Source organism: Chaetodon auriga, chromosome 11 (genome assembly GCF_051107435.1).
Source record: "Chaetodon auriga isolate fChaAug3 chromosome 11, fChaAug3.hap1, whole genome shotgun sequence".
Taxonomy (NCBI): domain Eukaryota; kingdom Metazoa; phylum Chordata; class Actinopteri; order Chaetodontiformes; family Chaetodontidae; genus Chaetodon; species Chaetodon auriga.
Genome location: NC_135084.1, coordinates 3815251 through 3834431, shown reverse-complemented (window position 1 = coordinate 3834431; position 19181 = coordinate 3815251). Strand labels below are relative to the sequence as shown.

Sequence of the window (19181 nt, the reverse complement as noted above, 5' to 3'; positions counted from 1 at the left end):
CATTGCAATCATTGGATCCTGTCTCAGAGGAAATGAAATCTGTTTGAATCTTTTGCTTCAAGTTCCACTTCTGCATAACTAGCACTGAAAAGCCCACAGCAAATATGGAGTTATTATGAACGATTGTGTAGAATCATTTAGTTTATTTAAATGGGCCAAACTTTATTAATGCTGGTTTCATCCATTGTGAAAGTATAAATATGGTGTGAACCTTTTTTCTTCCAGAGGGTTGGATATATTTTCATTCTCCATGGAAACAGGTCATAGGGTTTCTATATTGATTTCACAGCAGTAGTATCAAAGGGAACGTGACATGTTTCTTTTTGACCTCACAGCCATTATTCTCAGAGTCACTATTCAAATATTGGCCTAGTCCCCAGTAATAGCTGTGAATATGGCCTGTATGAACAAACAAAAGCTGGTCGCTAATGAAGGCAAAGGGAAAGAATAACATTCAGGAGGGTCACCCACCGCATATTCACATTATAAATCTAGTAAAATGTTCTAATCATACAACAGAGCCATGTCACTTTTTCCACATGGATGTTAAACTACTCTCGGTGACAGCAGTTTAACATTGACATGTTACACTGTTAACATTAAAAGCCTAACAATAAAGGGATGGCTGGAAGACATTTCATGTGAAAACTCTGCAGGAAATGTGGTTGTTTCATTTATTTATCGGTGTTTATCAGTATATAACCTGATGGCTGGGTACAGCAGTGCTCTATGATTTTAGGTGGGCCTTCTTTTAGGTGGCTAAAATAAGTTTTGCTGCTGACCCTGTGCACAGTGTTGCTCTGACCTCCATACCAGTACTCCTGTATACGTCACCAAACTGGGGGCATGCCGACTGCCATCTACTGTAGGTAATACATTGACCATTGATAAGTACCTCACACAACCCCACTTCGAATAATCTGAACTGTGCCTTTAACATCGATTGAGAAAACGTAGAAGTGAATATAGCCAGTATTTCTGTTAAAATGAGACCATCAGCAGAGTGGTGGGTGTTGTACTGATGGAATGTGTGCTGTGGAAATGTGCTTGTTGTCTTGATATAATGAATACATGAAGACAACATATGTTAAAGGATGTTTTGAATCACCATTAACTGGGGAACAGCAGACATTAGGAATACGGCATGTCTCTATAACCCTGTCAGGCCTGGTTGTCCCTGCCACTGAGGTGAAAAAGGCCACTAGTTGAGAATTTACAGTATCGATGATTTATTAAATAAAAGATAGTCTGAACAGCAGTTGCCAAGTAGCCAAAATGAAAAAAACAAAAAACAAAAAAAAAAACATGTAGGTTCTGTTCTTAACAGGAGGATTTAGAATACATTCCTCATACTTTTTGTTAAACAGCTCAAATGTGTTGACTTCCCTGCAGTGCAGTTCAGCCAGAACAGCTGGGCTGGACCTGTTTTAGTCTTTAGTTCGTACTTTTGTAACTGTATCAATGCAAACAAGGAGAATAGACCTGGCCAACAAATCTTCTTGGATTTTAAACAAACGACATTTTCTTTATATACCTCACAAATACAATACTAACTTGCACACCAAGGTCTGGTGGTAATACTACAGACAGTATCATGGACATACAGTAGCTAGAAATGAGATGTTTAATGACTGGCACATGAATTAAGACAGATTTGTATAAATAAACCAGCAAAGCGTACTTGTTCCTCAGCATCCTCCTACTGCCTAAAAAGTGTTTTTTGACACATCTCTCTACTGAATAAGGCTGTTGGCTAAAAAAATATTTCTCACACAATGCGCTTGCAACCACAGATCAAGAACAACTTTGGTTTGCTCCAGTAAAACCGCTAAAAGGACACTGAACAGTGAAGACTGAACGCAGGACATCCACATGGAAATATCTTGGCTGTTTTTTTTTCATTGCTTTTTTTTCTTCTGTGTTCCTTGTTTTGTACAACAAAATAGATCCTCTGAGGGGTTAACCTGCATGGCTGCTGTCCTGTTAATCATAATCGTCATATTCTGGATCTGTGTTTTCACCCTGGTAGGAAACCCCCTGTGTGGAGTAGGACCTTGTCTTCATTGAACAGTTGGTGTCCATCAAAATGGCCTGAAAAGACAAATGTTGACAAGTGTTATTTCTGCCACAACATGTATCAAAGTTCCCTGAGCAAAAGACCTTCTTGTTGCTAAACTTTGTGCTCTAGATTTGAGAAGGTTCTGGGTTTTCCGGATAACTCTATAACCCTACAGTAGTTCAATGCAGCAAATGAGTGGAGGTACAGTATTTAATGTGCATTGGTTATGTCTGAGTGATGCCTTATCCATCTTGATCCAACAGATGGAGCATCCCTCACTTGTCAAATGGCAAAATTGGGCCAATGATGATGGAGATGGCTGATCAAATACAATGTAATAATAACAAATGAGAAACAATTGCTGATTTTACAGAAACATTTAGTTTACACTGTCTGCATTGTCTCTGCTTAAGAGACAGATCTTCACTTTGCAGTGAGCCAGAAAAAGAGACGTGAAACAATGAGGAAAGCTCAATAATGAATACAGAATGAATTCCTTTCCTAAACACTGGCACTGGACATAATCAGAGGTTTTGCAGAATAATCCAGTATCAACATTATTGTCTGGTGATGAGGTTGGTAAATTTAATTTTATTCTACCTGTTAATTTTTTAATAATATGTATTCAATTTGTTTTTTCCATCGTTGTCAAAATTGGTATGGTTTCTATTTGAAGACTGCATTTGCTTTTTCCATTTTTTTGGATGCAGGTTGGAGTGGGATGGGGTGGTGTCTGTTCATTTGTTGATGAATTCTGTTAAAAATCTGAAACCTTGAAAATAAAATACATTTTAAAATGTTTCCCTACAATATGAATAGAAATACTCCAACTTTCATTGTCTGTAAGTGATCACAGTGCAAGCAGCATACCGTAACTCAGTCCTAGCCATGTATGCAGATATGAAGAAATAAGACGATATCTCTACGTCTGTGGAGTATGACTTTGGAATTTTTCAGGTGTCTGTTTTTAACTACATGTAAGAACAATGTTAGACTTAGGATTTTGCCTTCCAGGTCTTCCATATTTCTGTGTGTTTATGTAGGATTTGGTTGAATGTAAGTAACGGAAAGTGTGTTTTGAATCTTACAATTTTCTCTTCTTGTCCTGGTGGATTCCTGAGGAAGAGGCAAAGAGGAGCAAAGAAAATATCCACTACTCCAATTATAGTCATCACCCAGGGGAAGCCAATACTCTCAGCGATGGATCCTCCAATAGATGGGCCTACATGAGTAAAGGACAGATCACACACTGGTTTAGTTTGTTTTGTTTGGATGAGGGCATGACTGCAGCTCTGTACTGACAAGAAGATACACTTGTAGCAAAAGGGTAACATTACTCGTATATAGAGGTAGTAATCTAGTATTTTTTGGTAACCGTGAGAATGTTGATCAAACTAAAATATCTGCAGCTGGGTATCTCAAGGCTGTGATGTGATCTCAGTAATAACATGGTACCATGTTTGGGTACCATGGGGTAGCAAAAGGAAATAAGGTAATTTGATGATGGGAAATCACCATTATTTACTGACTGAATTCAACACCTGTTCCATCACCATTCCAAATAGTCAATTTTATACTTTTGACTTCAAATGAAATAGATATGGTACTTTGTGCAATGATGACAAATTAGTGCTATAAGATGCATAACCACTTTCTAGATGAAGGACCAGTGTGTGTTTTCTGGCATATAGCACTGAGGTGTTTGTCTCCCCCTTTTTTCCCCTTTGTGTCTTATGTTTCCCCTCTCCCTCTGTCTCTTGTCTGTCTCTCCCGTGTCTGCCTAGTGTTCATGTGTCTCCCTGCAGAGGCGTGGCTGACCAATCAGGCTTGATCTTCTCCTTCCGGAGAGCAGCTGCATTCAATCAATCAATCAAGGCTCACCTGCCGTCACAGTTTATAAGCCCTGGCTCTCCACTCAGTATTCGTTGAATCATCCGTTCATTTCTGCGGTAATGACAGAGACCCAGCCGAATCTGCTAAGTACCTTTTGATCAGTTTTCCTTGCTCACTTGCCTGCCTTTCTGACTCTCCTTTTTGTATGTACTCAGGTGCCTTTCCCTCACCTGTCCTCATCCCTGCCCTGTCAGTCTGGTTCTGGAAGGAAACTGGATCAACACCTGTCTAGTCTCCTCAAGATCAACCCAAATTTCTTGACTGCCTTAGTCTGTTTCTGTCAATAAGGAAGATTAAAAGACATTTAACTTTTCCCGGTCTTTGTCCTTTCTGCTGTAAGTGTGGCATTTGGGTCCTGTATTCAATTAAACTTAACATGAGGTTACAGATCGCCGCCAACTGAATACCGATCCACTCTCCCCTCCCTTTCCAAGTGTGTAGGAGAACCTTGGTGGCCTTCAGGTAACCCAAAAATGTGAAAGGCCCTCTCTTAGTTTTGTACATTCTAAACTACTGTAGAAAACATGGCAGTGTAACAGGGCAGGCTCTGGGGAAGAGGACCCTGTCACAGTCGATCTGAGTAGATGCCCAATCTGAGCAGTGAATGACCAATTTTTTGGGGACTGGTTCTGCTTAGGATTACCCACTGGTTAGGTGTTAGAACCTGACCTACGCACCAGCACTATTGGTTGGGTTGATTGGGTAGTGACAGACCTGCTTGCTATGAATGGGACATTCTAGCTAGCTAACAAGCTATCATAAACACAATGAATCTTGGTTCCAAGGGATTATATACGGGCAGAAATGTGTCAGTGGAAACTTGAATTTGACTTATTTATATTTTGATTGCTCAACTTGAATAATTGCATTAAAAAACTGAACCTCAAGAAGTAGCTTGAAACTGAATTCATTTTCAATTTAATTAATTTGCTCTGAAACTTTATTTGATCCTTACCAAAAATTAAACTTTATACTTTGTTGATGAAGAGGAAGTGGTAACTACAAAGCTTTGGATGGCCCCATTCATATGACAATAAAATTAGAAAGTGGCTTATTGGACAAAAACCCTTTATGCAGTTAAATCCTACTATATATATGTATATGTATGTTTTTGTGTATGTGTGTGTGTGTGTGTGTGTGTGTGTGTGTGTGTATGTATGTGTATGTATGTGTGTGTGTATATTTATATATATATATATATATATGCCACTGATATCAAGACAAGGGAGCACCTTACGATGCATGGAGGGTTTCACCCTAAGTCCATCCTGAGGCTACACACTAAGCGGAAGACAGGAGGCTGCGGACTAGTGAGCACAACAACAAACAACAAGCCTCTGGGAGCACATCAGGAAGATGGCCCCCAATGATGACCTGCTGAGTGAATGCCTCAGGCAGCGGAAGCCCAGTAAGGAGGAGCCAGAAGGGTTGGCATGGACAGACAAGCCCCTGCATGGCATGTACCATCAACAGCTTGAGGAAGTGGCTGACATAGTGAAAACATACCAGTGGCTGGAAAAGGCTGGACTGAAAGACAGCACAGAGGCACTGATCATGGCCGCACAAGAGCAAGCCTTGAACACAAGGTCAACAGAGCCAACCAGACATAGTGGTGGTAGACAAGGAACAGAAGACAGTCACAGTGGTGGATGTAGAGATCCCATGTGACAGTAACATCAGGAAGAAAGAGCACGAGAAGCTGGAGAAATGCCAGGGTCTCAAGGAGGAGCTGGAGAAGATGTTGGGCATAAAGGCAAAAGTGGTCCTAGTGGTGATCGGGACACTCGGAACGGTAACCCCCAAGCTGATATATATATATATATATATATATGTACATACACACACACACACACACACACACACACACACACACATATATATATATATATACACACTATAGAGGATATCTTGAACAGATACTGCATTAGCAGGCAGTAGCATCAAGACTAATAACAAACATCCTATTTAAATGCACACAAATTTATTTTTATATTCATTAATTGCAGTTAAGAATGAGGCACACAAATGTAAATTAAGAGTTTGCCCAACCAACAAAACACAAGACTGGAACTTTTTAAAATTTTGAAATCTAAACAGTAAAAAGAAAAAACTTCCAGTTAAAGCTGTGCAATCCTCAACTATCTATTTCATTAATGGAAAATGTTTTCATTTGCATCTGGCTTTACATCAGAATACACACAAAGACAATGATGATATATGTTTTGTTTTTTTGTTTTTTTAAAACTGTATCCAATATGCATTAGCAGATAATGAAAATGTTCCAAAACACTCTACAAAATGTTGGAAAAAAAAAAAAAAGTCACTCAATTCGTGGCCTGTGGCCTAGTTGTTTACCAGATTTAATCAAAATCTCTTTCCACATTTTTGAGATATCTCACAAATAAACAAATGCAACTGAGTGTGTCTTTGGCTGAACATAAACCATCTGTGCCAACATAAATGCCATGCTAGATACTGGCGAACTGCCTCATCCTTGGCATTATCTGGAAAGGGAGCCAGGTGCAGTGGAGGACAAAACAGAACTGCTCTTTTATAGACTCTGTTGAGCTGGAGTAGCCCTCTCTCAGAGAGTCCATGAGGGTGCTGAATCAAATTCTGGGGGAAGGAAACAAATGTTTAGATCTGTCAGTAATATCATTGTTGACTCACATAATACATAATATTTAGAGAGTGACTGAAACTGCTAACCATAAGATGGCTTCCATCATAGTGCCAATGGTCCAGGCACCTTTGGGGAACCTTGGGTGGTGAACTACATGATATGGCTAACCATCACTGGTTCAAGCAAACTCTGAGTTGCCATTACAGTTGAAATGCAGGACTGCTGGGAGAAGCCTGTAGAAAAAATAGATTATGCAGTTCACAAGTAGAGACAACATTTGTAAAAGCTATGTATTCTTGTATTGTGGAGAGTGTTGAGGCAATGCTGCCAACTTGGGACTAAAAGTACCATTAGCCACTGACAGGGCAAATATTCAAATACAATCAATACATAAGGTCCCAGCTGATCAGATACACTAAGTTAAAACTAATGCAGTATAATACAACAGTCCAGCAATAAGTTCTATTTCTTCAGTTCAATTCAGGCAATTTGACTTGGGGCAAAAGTGAAAACAGACATTTGCACAGACAAACAATGATATGCTGAACTTATTCAGAGAAAAATAATAATAATAAAAATCAGAAAAGAATTCTTCTTGTTCACCATGCAAATCATTTCTGGTATGAACGATGCTCTGTACCAGTTGGCAGTGCGCTTGGTGAAGCATAGATTGTACCCAAAAGGGAGCATCAGGGGTACACAGGTAATTTAAAAAAAATTGCTTGCTATGTAAAGGCAGCTACGCATTTTGGTCTTTTGTCCACACCAGAGATGTCAGTTTCTGTTAATTAGCTGTCAATAGGCTGACACCCATTAACCGGTAACTAACCAGTTAATTTTGCACTGAGGAGCACGGTGGACTACATCTCCCAGTCAGTCATGTCCTGAAGGATGTCCAGGACAAATGGGAGGGATTCTGGTTATATATCTGGGTTAATGAACCCTAAGTGACTAATGGGAACAACATGTTTTTTTTTAAATTGATGCAGTATCGAGCGAGAGTGGTGCAGCTGTTACAACTACAAAACGGGCTGCAATGTAACCCCTCTGTGATTTTGCGCACCGTCAATGTACATCCACTTTAAGTGTTCCTTTTGCCACTGACAGGCTCAGAATATTCTGATAAGTGTCCGACAACATTACTGAAAGGGTCCTTACAGAGATATTTTTTATAGAGTAAGATCCTTTTTCTGGACAGCCGCTATATGCTTATTGCTCTCGCTTAAGCTACTGGACTCCATTTACAGAAACAATAATTTTGTAATCATTACACACTCTTCAATCAAACTCATCAGAAACAAAATAAAACTATACAAAACTATATAAAAGTATTGGCCAGTCCATATTTATTTCTGACTCAACCAGCAATTGAAGGAAAAACACAGAATATTCTCAATGAAGAAACTGTAGGTTTGTCAGATTTTGGACACAAGAAAGCACACCAACGTCAGTACTACCCCTATAGACGTTGGTGTGCTTTCTTGATTATTTATACTGATCCACAATATCCGTCTCTTCACCATGTATGATGACTGGCTCTGTCCTTGGGACTTCTGAAATAAGTAACAGTCTCCTTAGTCTTGGTTACATTCAACTCTAGCAGTGCATAGACAATTCTATGAAACTACAGAGGGCAGCATTACATTCCTATTCATACCCTAGAAAAGAATGAATAGGAGGGGAATAGGATTCCCCTTTGTGGAGAGCCTGTGCTGATGTACAGTGTGTCTGCAAAAGTGCCATTGCAAAGAACTGTCTGTCTGTTAAAAAATCCATAATCCATAAAATTAGATGTTGGTCTAAATTGAACTGAGTGAACAGTTTCTTGGCAAGGATGACAGACCGCATCGTGTTAAAAGCTGAAGAAACAGGTGCCTGGCAAAGGCTTTGCTCTTGTCCAGATGACTGTGAATGGCCACCTACAGTTTGCATATAGGCATTGGGGTGGAGGATGCAATCATCTACCTGCTCCATTTATGTATTTCTCATCAGGAGCATACTGGAAGCATGGTGAGGGTCATGTTTTTTGACTTCTCTAGTGCATTCAACACAATCCAACCATCAGTGCTCAGGGGGAAGCTCGAAGGAGCTGAACTTGACTGCCGCCTGGCTGCGTAGACCATCGACTACCTCACCGAACAGACTACAGTATGTGAGGCTTCACGACTGCGTGTCCAATGTCATAGTTTGCAGCATGGGGGCTCCGTAGGGAACAGAACCCTTTACATGTCAGACTTCAGACACAACACCAACAGCTGCCACATCCAGAAGTTCTCTGATGATACAGCCATTGTTGGACATGTATCACAGGGGAATGAACTGGAATGCAGTGGGGTCATAACCAACTTCGTCAACTGGTGTGGACTGAACCACCTGCACATAAACGGCAGTAAGACTAAGGAAATGGTGATCAATTTCTGAAGGAAGGTACCATAGACCACACCGGTGAACATCCATGGTTTGGATATTGAGATCATGGGGGATTGCAAATACCTGGGTGTTCACCTCAACAACAAACTGGACTAAACAAACAACACAAATGTACAGGACGTTTGTGTTGTTTGTTTAGTCCAGTTTGTCTCCACCTGCTATGAAGACTGAGGTCTTTTGAAGTATGTAGGACACTGTTAAAAACATTTTATGACTCTGTGGTGGCGTCTGCAGCTTTCTGCAGTGGTCTGCTGGGGCTGTGGAAGCTTTGAGAGGGACAGGAAAAGACTGAACAAGGAAAGCTGGCTCTGTCCTGGACTGCCCTCTGGACACAATCAAGGAGGTGGGTGAGAGAAGGTCAAGCTGACATCAATCATAGATAACCCATCCAACCCCCTGCATGAGACGGTGGGGAAACTAAGCAGCACCTTCAGCAGCAGACTGTTGCTGAAGGTGTAAGAAGGAACACTACCGCAGGTCCTTCATTCCAACTACGGTCAGACTGTTCAACTCTAGTTTTGTCTAATGCAGCACTGTGTTTATGTACTTACTGCTCTGCACTATTTTTGCACTGTGTGACTCCATGTTTTCATCATACCATGGCATCTCATGCAATATCTAGTGCAATATTACATTTTTTCTTCAATATTACATTTCTATCTTCTTGTATCAAGTCTATGCATATACATATTTTTCTTATATAAACTGCTACATATTTTTTGACCAATGTGTAATAGTGAGAAACACTGTACTTGAACCATGTGCAAGTCAAAAACCATGTGCAATTCTCCATTCCCTGTACAATATACTGCTACGTACTTTTTATCAAATGTGCAATACTGAATAACACTGTACTCCCTTGCATACAATGTGTGTGTGTGTGTGTGTGTGTGTGTGTGTGTGTGTGTGTGTATATATATATATATATATATATATATATATATATATATATATATATATATGAGGATGCCATAAAGGTCTGTTTGAGCTCCGCCATGTTGAATGCCAGGTCAGGGGGTGAAAAACCTGTTAAGTTCATTAAGCAGAGAATCCCTCCACACTCACCCATCTTCCCTTGGCCTCCGTGTTTACAGCAGACATCTTTTTAATTCTCTGCCACACTGGCCTGTAGTTGCCTTGCAGAAACTTTTACTTATTTTTTTTGTACTGGGTGTTAACCTGGTTAATAGCCCATTTCACCCTTCTGTTAACCTGTTTTCTCCTCAGCAGATTGTCTAAAAACACCAGATTTTTCATTAAGATAGATAAAAAGTACTTTATTGATCCCCTAAGGAAATTGCAGAACTGGTGCTATTGCAACAGGCCGGCAGTAGTGTGGCATCATCTTAAGGATGGCTTTGAGCTCATCCAGGGTTTATTATTTGGGAATATAGTGATCTGCTTTGTAGAAATTACAGACTCAACACAGTACGTAAAGTATTTTAATATTGTAAATATTAGCTCAGCTAGTTCTTGAATCCAGGAACTGCTCCCATGTGGTCCAGTCAAATCAACCCTCTAGGGCTTGATGTAGTTCATGATTAGACTGTCCACACCTCTTTCTCTAATTGCTTTACCACAGGGACATAGACAGGGGCATGTAAGGTGATGCTATGATCAGCTGATGCAAGTGGGGGAAGATGCTCTGTCTCTGTCGCAAACAACCTCAAGCCATTCATCACTTGGATCTCCTGCTGTAAGGCAGCCAACTCTCTGCCTTGCCACTCCTGTTTGTCTTCTGCCTGCCACTTTCCCCCACCTGCCCGGCTTAGCATCCTTGTATCTGAAAATCAACTTTCTTATTCAGTTCAATAAACTGTTGGACACTGCTCAACTGTTCCATCTTTGGCGCCTGGGTCTGATTCAGCCATCATTATGACAAGTGGCGGGAATTCAAAGGGCAAGTAAAAGGGGTGGTGGGAGAGAGCAGGGAATTCAACATCACGTTTGTAGATTATGACTGAATTACACCCACTGTTGTTGAATTATCACAGCAGATAAACCTTTTGTGTCAATCTTCCTTGTTTGCCCCGCTTATGTCTGCTTTCTCTCTTGGATGGATCCTTCTCAATGAGAATTTGTGAAGATTGCTGATGGACAAAGTATCACTGTCGGTATATTCCACACCAGGCCAATAGCACCTGCTGAGGGATGCAGATTAAGCAGGAACTCTCTAGACAATGGCAAAATGTTTCAGAGATGGTTAGGTTGCTAGTTGGATCCCCATCTGAGCAGTGTTGGTTCTAAGTAAGGAGGAACAGCATTACCAGTGCTGTTCTAGTAACTACAGTTTCCAGTTTAATGGCTTCCACTGATTCTCATAAACACAGATTTTGCTTTTACATGATTGTGTGATTACTATGAGGTGTGAGTTGTATAATGGTTTGTTCATGTGTTTTTACTCTTCATCTTGAAAAAAGCTCTTGAGCTGAAACAGCACATATAAAAAAATTATCACACATGATGGAACTGGAGAATTCAACCTTTTTCCTCCTTTCCCCCTGCAGAACAGCCCTTGATTTACTTCAGTGCAATTTTGATGCATTATTTCCCCTTCATAAAATATCAACACACGCATTTCTTGGCACACTAGTATATATGGAACATGAAACATGAACATTTACCACCAAAATATTTCATGGCTGGAGTGCACTGCAACCAAAATAAACCCAGCAGCACCAACAAGTGCCGCTGAAGATTGGACCACTGATTATTTCCAGCCAAATACTGTACACAGTATGCTGTACCTGGTTCCAGCATCTCATCTTCATGCATGTTCTCAACATGGTTCACCATGCATTGCCATTTGTCACATCTGGATCTCCATTAGGGAGTAGAAGCTACAGTCCTGTACAGGTGGTTAATAATGGCTGACCTTCACAGCTTCAGGAAAATGTAAGTATAACAACCTAATCAACCTAAATGAAATTGCCAACATCCACAAAGTCTACCTGTGCAAAGCTCACAATGTTTTTGGAGTTGTACTAGACTACATCATACTGAGAGGTGTGTCTAATATTTTGTCTTTGTACATTATGTATATGCAGTGGACTTATTTGTTTGCTATATGCATAGCTGACATTATATATAAGGGTTAAGTTACACTACCTAATGAACGATGGAGAGGTTTGAGGTTACACTTTGAGCCACAGTGAAGCACAAGTGAAGAGGTAATGATTTCAATAATGACAAGCAACATGTGGCTGAGGAGGCGATGGTGGGAAGGTTTCTTGCTCTGGGTCAACAGGCTCTGCAGCACTGCAGATGCTTCTCTCCCTACATTACTGCAGTAACTTGCTAAACCTGATAACAAACCAACATTACACCACATGAAAATATATCACAGGTGTATTATCTGTGCAAAAACACACAAAAAAAGCCCGTTGCTAGTTAATATTAGCTATTACGCCTTTCAGCCAGTGAGTTTTAAGGTAGCTACACGGCCTTGCAAAAATAAATACTAACCACATGTTGCTTCTCATTATTGAAATCATTACGCTGAATAATCAGGAAGTCAACAAGCATTAGGAAACCAGACTTACCTGCACAGATCAAGTTTTTGTTGTCGAGATGATTCTGCTGCCGTCAGCAGAACCAGAAGCTGGTGCTGACAGTGAACCTGATGAAGCAGCGGTCTGTACTGAAGGAATAGCACCGGTTATCAGTCTCATGTGGTCCTGGTTTTGGCATCCTGTCATGATATCCATCATCGCTGGGAACATAATCTTCTGTCTAAAATGAGCTCTGCACACGGCCGCGTTTTTCATTACAGATGAAGCAAAGAAGTCCCAAGTCTTCACCTGTACAAAACGTACCAGGCATAAAAGCTAGCGCTGGTCCTTGTCCTGTCAGAAAAACGATGGGTGTCCTGACAGGCTGGTGTTAAACACAATCACTTGAAATGCAATGTAAAACTACCACAGAAACTCAATCATCCGTCTCACTACCACCTACTACCGCACATTGTGCTAAGGCAGTGACATGACTCCCTTATGTTACCTATAGATAGGTTAAAAAATGTTGATGGGCCAAAAAGGAGTTGTATGAATCTGCACTCGATTGCTCTTCCCCATTGACCGGATGTGTGTCTCAGTAAAATTAAATTGAATTGCATGAACAGAATGTAGAAGAGTTGAATTTTCAGCGAGGATCAAATACAGTTTCAGAGCAATGAATTCACTGCAATAATATTAAATTCAATTTCAAGATTATTGTAATTCAATTCAAAACTAATAAATTCTATTTAAAATTATGCTAAGATTCAGTTTTTAATTGCATTATTCAAGTTGAGCATTTCAAATTCAAATATAAATGATTCAATAGACCACCCTAAATCCTACACACTGGTCCTTTATGTCATGGTTACTTCACTTTACCCAAGCCACCAAGTACCAGAACCATTATCTGGAAACATATATTTCTGAATAGTAACTGTGAATCACGGTTGTAAAAACAACTATACTTCTAGTGTGTCATATTAAACTAAACATTCAAGGCAAAGAAACAATAACAGGAAAAACATATAGTATGGTAGGTTAAACTGAATTACTATAGAGTGAGAGCTGGAAAATGCAAAAACACGTTTCTTCTTTTGGTAATAATACTTTCAAAACCGAAGGCCAGATATATTTCATGCATAATAATGAATCAGGAAGGGAAAATGCAAAACCTCCTATTACCTTTATGGTTACGTTACGTCAAGCTAAATAGGCTATGAAAGACGAGAGACAATATCTGAAAACAGAGATGGCAGTTTAAATGTAATAACAATCAATCAGGGCTGGAATTTTTTGTCTTCTCAATTGTATGTAGTGAAACACTGAAGGCCAGAGGGATTGCCTGGAAACACATATGGTAGTTTCTGTGTAATAACCAGGAATAAGGGCTCTGCAATGACTACAGAATTTCATTTAGACAATCAAGATGAGCCAGAGATTTCTATGGTTTGATCACTCTCTGTTGCTGTTCAAATTCACTGTACACTTTCATAACCTGTACTGTAATTTCATCTGTAGTGATGCTAATGGTGTTTCTGGTTCCTGCTTACCTAAAGCAAATCCCATGCAGAAAGCCACATCAGCAATGGCATACACACTTCCATAAACAGACACATGCCGCAGGTCCACAAGGTAACCCATTATAGGCATCATAGAGGAGTCCACCATGCCTGTAACACACCACAAAAAAATAAAGATCTTACACATTCACCAGGGAAAACACTTGTTTAGCACAGTATTGAATTTAGCAGACTTACCAATGGCAAAACCAACACCAAAGTTTGGAAGAATCAGACCATAAATGCTTGTGGCAAATGGAACCTAGAACAGACAGACAGGCGTCAGAAAAAGCATTTATTTGTTTATTCAATTTAAATCTATTTCAACGTTTTACATGATTTTAGAGGCAAAACCATTGTGAACGCAGACCTCCATAGGCAGAAAAAGATTTGGAGAGGAATGAGTAAGTTTAAGTTTAGCAATAAGATAAGATAAGATAGGACTTTTTGAGTCGGAAATTTAGTCTGTAACGACTAAATTTCCGACTCAAAAAGTCCTGCAAGTTATAAAAAACAGGCACAGCGGCATACAGAGGTCAAAATAACAATAGACAAGTACACAAGATACAAAGAGAAAAAACTATGTCTATGTACATTTGTACAGACTATAAAAAATAGTAAATGCCAAAGAATTCTACTGCCGTAAACAAATAAAAAATACTGTTGCTAGTAGTCGTATGAGAAAACTAATCACTGACATGACATGACATGTATTGTATTGCACTTGAGAAATACTATTGCACCTGAGAAATACTAGGTCTATGTATATGCACAATATATACAGTTTCTAAAAATACTGTTACCAATGTGGATAACAAATAGTGTTATTGCACAGTTGAGAAAAATATACAACTTAGAAATTGTACTAGGTGAAATGGATAAATGTGAGCAGATATTAGCATTAAAGCAGATGTTAGCACTGACAACAACAGTTGTTGTCAGTCAACAGTTGTTGAGAAACACAGCATCAACACAGTGCTACATTACAGGATCCTGGAGTTTAACAGTCTGACAGCTGTTGGAATGAAGGACCTGAGGCAGTGTTCTTTTTCACAGACTGGATGCAGCAGTCTTTTACTGAAGGAGCCGCTTACACCGTCAATATACAGTTAAAACATACGCATTATGACAGCACTTTAAAATCTTTGGTAGATCCGCTGTTGTGTTTCTACTGGCTGAGGAATGTGAAATATTTTTAGACTGATGAATCTTTACATTTATAAGTCATTATATATCTTACACATCATCTGTAAAATTCAGCCACATTTCTGCAACATTATGTCCCATAAATATCCCATAAATGACATTTGAATTCATACTGACATGTAGCTGCCTCCCTCATACTTACACATATTACACTGATTCCAACCACCATTATTCCAATGAGAGCACAAAGCCATCTGTAAGGGAGAGCAGACGTGGTCAGTGTTATCTACACTTTTTTTACACTTTTGCTCCAATCAGATACAATAATGCCTGCATAAAGTTACAGTAAAGGAAGATGTGAGTTATTTACATGCGCGTTTATCTACATTACTTAGTGCTGAACATAACTCATTATGATGTACTGTAAATCATATATGTTATAGGTGAACAGAGTTATGTAAGCTCTCCCCGCCCAGTATCAATGATATATCAAAGATACTTAATAATTGCTAATGAACAGTTTTTGTACTACATCTCTATGAGCAATGTATATTTATTATGTTAGCACTTTTTATTGGTAGTCCATGACATATAAACCTTTTTTTTATGTTTTCAGGGGGGTAATGTGGAGGTGGGGGTAATATTTTGATAAAGAAGAAGGAAATTGCCAAGTACTGATTTGGTACTAATGTTAAAAGAAATCAGTATCATGATTTACCAGAAAATAATGGTAAAATTCTCCTCACCATTCCAAAACTTCCACCTTCTCTTCTCAGAATTCTACTTCAAATGCTGTGATTTCTTAAATGGAAACAAATATGGTACGTTCTGTGTAGGAACCACTGACTGTGGTGGACCATTTGAGAAAATAATGTCACTATGTCATACATTTTGTGAATACTGCTGCTATGTGATTGTTAACAGTGAGTTTAAGAGATGAGTGAAGGTGTACTCTTCTATTACAGCTGCATTCTGAAGAGATGCTTTCATCTAGTCTTCACTGTTCATTTGTTGTTTTTTCTGAAAAACTTCACGTGAACACATGTATAAATAAGAAGTGTTCCATTATGATATTCCCAAAGATCCAAAAACTATTTTTTTCCTCCCTTCCTCTTGAGGTCTCTTTTATTTTATTTGGTTCATTTGGATTGTTTCTATAATGTACAATTTGAATGTACATAAAACTGGATAAACATCAAGATTGCTGGAATCTGAATAAAGACATGTCAAAATGTGAAATTGCTTTAAACCTGTGGTACATTCTATGTGATACTGGAGTCCAAATGAAAGATAAGTAAAAGCAGTAACAGTAGTGTTAAAAAATAGTGTGCAAGTGTTAACACTGGCAGCAAGAATAGAGACAGCAATACCGGTACGAGTAACAGAAGCAGCATTAAACCTGTACAAGCGGTAGTGTTGAGAGCATTAGCAGTAGTATACTAGTAGTTTGATAAGGTTAAGTTGGGAAACTGAAAGTCCTGTTTTTACATTAAAGAGGATTGCTTTATGATAGTACTGAGAAGGTTATGGCAATGCTAACAATAAAAGAACATTCTGAATATACAAACCCAGATTCTGTTTCAAAGGAAGGCATATGCACACAGATATTAAGATCAAGGCTCCAATAAAATCAGCCTCACAAACACAAACAAACACACACACACACACACACACACACACACACACACACACACACACACAAACCCACTGAAAACTCATTTAGAGGAGCGGAAACAGATATTGCATCCACAGAAGAAGAGAGAGACAGAGACAGAGAAGATAAGGATAATTTCCCTCCATACCTCCCCATCTTGTGCGCCAACGAGCCAAAGATGTTGGTTCCAATAAGGTAGGAGATGGAAGCTGGTAAGAAAGCGACACCTGGGCCACAGACAGACACACAGAGAGAGATGAGAGACAGAAGGTGTCGCCAGGCTTTCCAAGATAAGCAGAGCTCTATCAGTGCCTCATCGCTGAGCTGCTGTACATCTTCCATTGTCAGTAATAAAGACTTGTTCTTTCCACCTGCCAGCATATGACACCCTAATATCCTGTTCCCCACTCATTCTTTTTTATCTGACCTAGACTTCATATACAATGGATTTGAGGAACAAACTAATAACACCAACGACTGCAGGAAGCCTCTAGATAGAAAATATCTAGCAGGTTGCAGTGGCGATACTTTTGCACTACAGCAAGTCACTAAGAAAAAAAACTATATATATATACATACTGGAAAAAAGGCTGGCAGCAATGTGAAATACACATGATTTTGTAATACAATACATAATGCAAAACACTGGTATGGTTCAGTTCGGGTCCTAGTGAGGTATTGTCCTGAACTGCATTATATACCAAGGTGTTTCTAATATTCTGCCTCCCCGATGTATGCAAATGGGAAGGTTAAAAAATTAGAAACACCTCTCAGTATAATTTAGTCCAGTACAACACCACCTTTAACTTTGACCTCAATGATAAACATAGAATTGAATTTACACATTTTCAACTCAAAAAAAATCATATATTACATATAAACTTCTTAAAGGTACAATTTATGGCAGACCTGTTGTATTGAATTGCATTACATTATACAGGTGTACCAAATAAAGTGACTGGAAATATATCTGTGCCTTAACACACTCAATTGTTTTTACAGAAAGCATTTTAATTGGAACTTCACCATACAATGTGTGTATGCGTGTTTGCAGGTGTCCTATTTGCGCATGCATTTTTAAGAACTAAAAGGTTTGTGAACCTTTTGTGCTGTAAGGACATATACTGTCTATTTTATGTGTAACTACTGAGCTGAACTGAGCTTTATAAATACCTAGTTGCCATTTCTTGGCACACATGGTTTCCATCATCCAGATCGGCAGCGTTGGCTCCATCATGGCAATGGCCATATTTCCAAAACAAATGGCACCTAGGGAAGGAAGATTGAGGATAAGTGGATGCAGTGTCAATTATAGTCTATTTTTGTTCTTCCGTCCTTATTTGTTATTCTTCCACCCCCAACTGCCTGAACATAAACACACATGCAAACAGCATACAGCAACAGCTCTATGTTACTGTGTTGTCAGAGTAACTGATTTGATGGGGAAGGCTCACTGACACACAGATGCAATTTCACTGTCATATACATTTGTATTACCCTACTTGTGGGGTACTTGGAAGCGATGTCGTTGAATGCAATAGCTGCTCATGGGCTTGTCCAAGGTAAATTTGTTGCACCAGTCACTTAGAACTGAAAAAGTCCCTTGAATTGGAGGAGAAATGTTTCTACAACTGATTCCCGTTGACCTTGTTTTAACTATCCTTGGATAACTTGTTTTGTATAGTTTCGAGAGTTTGTCAGGTTTGTCTAGCTAAACATCTAGGATAGATGGCTAGATGTCTCCTGGATCACTTTCATCACTGCTGATTACCAAAAACACCTCAGGACTACAACCAGAGGATAGCAGCTACAGATCACTCAGCTATTGCCAGGAAGACCTGCTACAACAACATTCTTCTATCATCTGCAACATGAAGCCAGTTGTTATCCTTCCATCAGAGATCAAGAAAAAGAGGTAGACATGGAGGGACTTCAGTTATTCCTTCAGCCTCACCTCACCTCTTCTCTTCCGTTATAGTGGCAAATACACATTCCATTCGGAATGGACTGATTGCATGCTAAATGGCTGGTGGAGAAGGGATACCTTCTATATATCATATATATCATATATCATCGCCCTGACTGAAACTTGACTAGTCCCAAACTCCAAGGTCAGTTTTGATCATTTCTCCATTATATGGGCTCACAGGACTATTAACAATCAGATGGTATACTAACATTGAAACCCACATCAAGTCTGGAGATGCTGACCCTATTGTTGCGCCCTTTCTATCTCCAGACAGAATTCCCCACTGAGGTTGTGTTTGCATCCCACCAAACAGTAGCACCAAAGCAGTAGTGGTGGTAGTCACCAATGACA

At 39.4% G+C, this 19181-nt stretch overlaps 1 protein-coding gene across 1 annotated transcript in view; it reads right to left on the bottom strand.

The window, feature by feature from the left end:
* Positions 1 to 1207: 1207 nt before the first annotated feature.
* slc18a2 (solute carrier family 18 member 2) overlaps positions 1208 to 19181 on the bottom strand; it is a 37450-nt gene continuing 19476 nt past the window's right edge. Inside the window, exons 10-16 of the mRNA XM_076742559.1 lie at positions 18035 to 18130; positions 17010 to 17088; positions 15410 to 15461; positions 14260 to 14323; positions 14053 to 14172; positions 3148 to 3281; positions 1208 to 2091 (exon numbers count right to left, since the gene is read on the bottom strand). Of these exons, the coding sequence (XP_076598674.1) occupies positions 1984 to 2091; positions 3148 to 3281; positions 14053 to 14172; positions 14260 to 14323; positions 15410 to 15461; positions 17010 to 17088; positions 18035 to 18130 (653 nt within the window). The 3' untranslated portion in view covers positions 1208 to 1983. The remainder of the gene's footprint in view (positions 2092 to 3147; positions 3282 to 14052; positions 14173 to 14259; positions 14324 to 15409; positions 15462 to 17009; positions 17089 to 18034; positions 18131 to 19181) is intronic.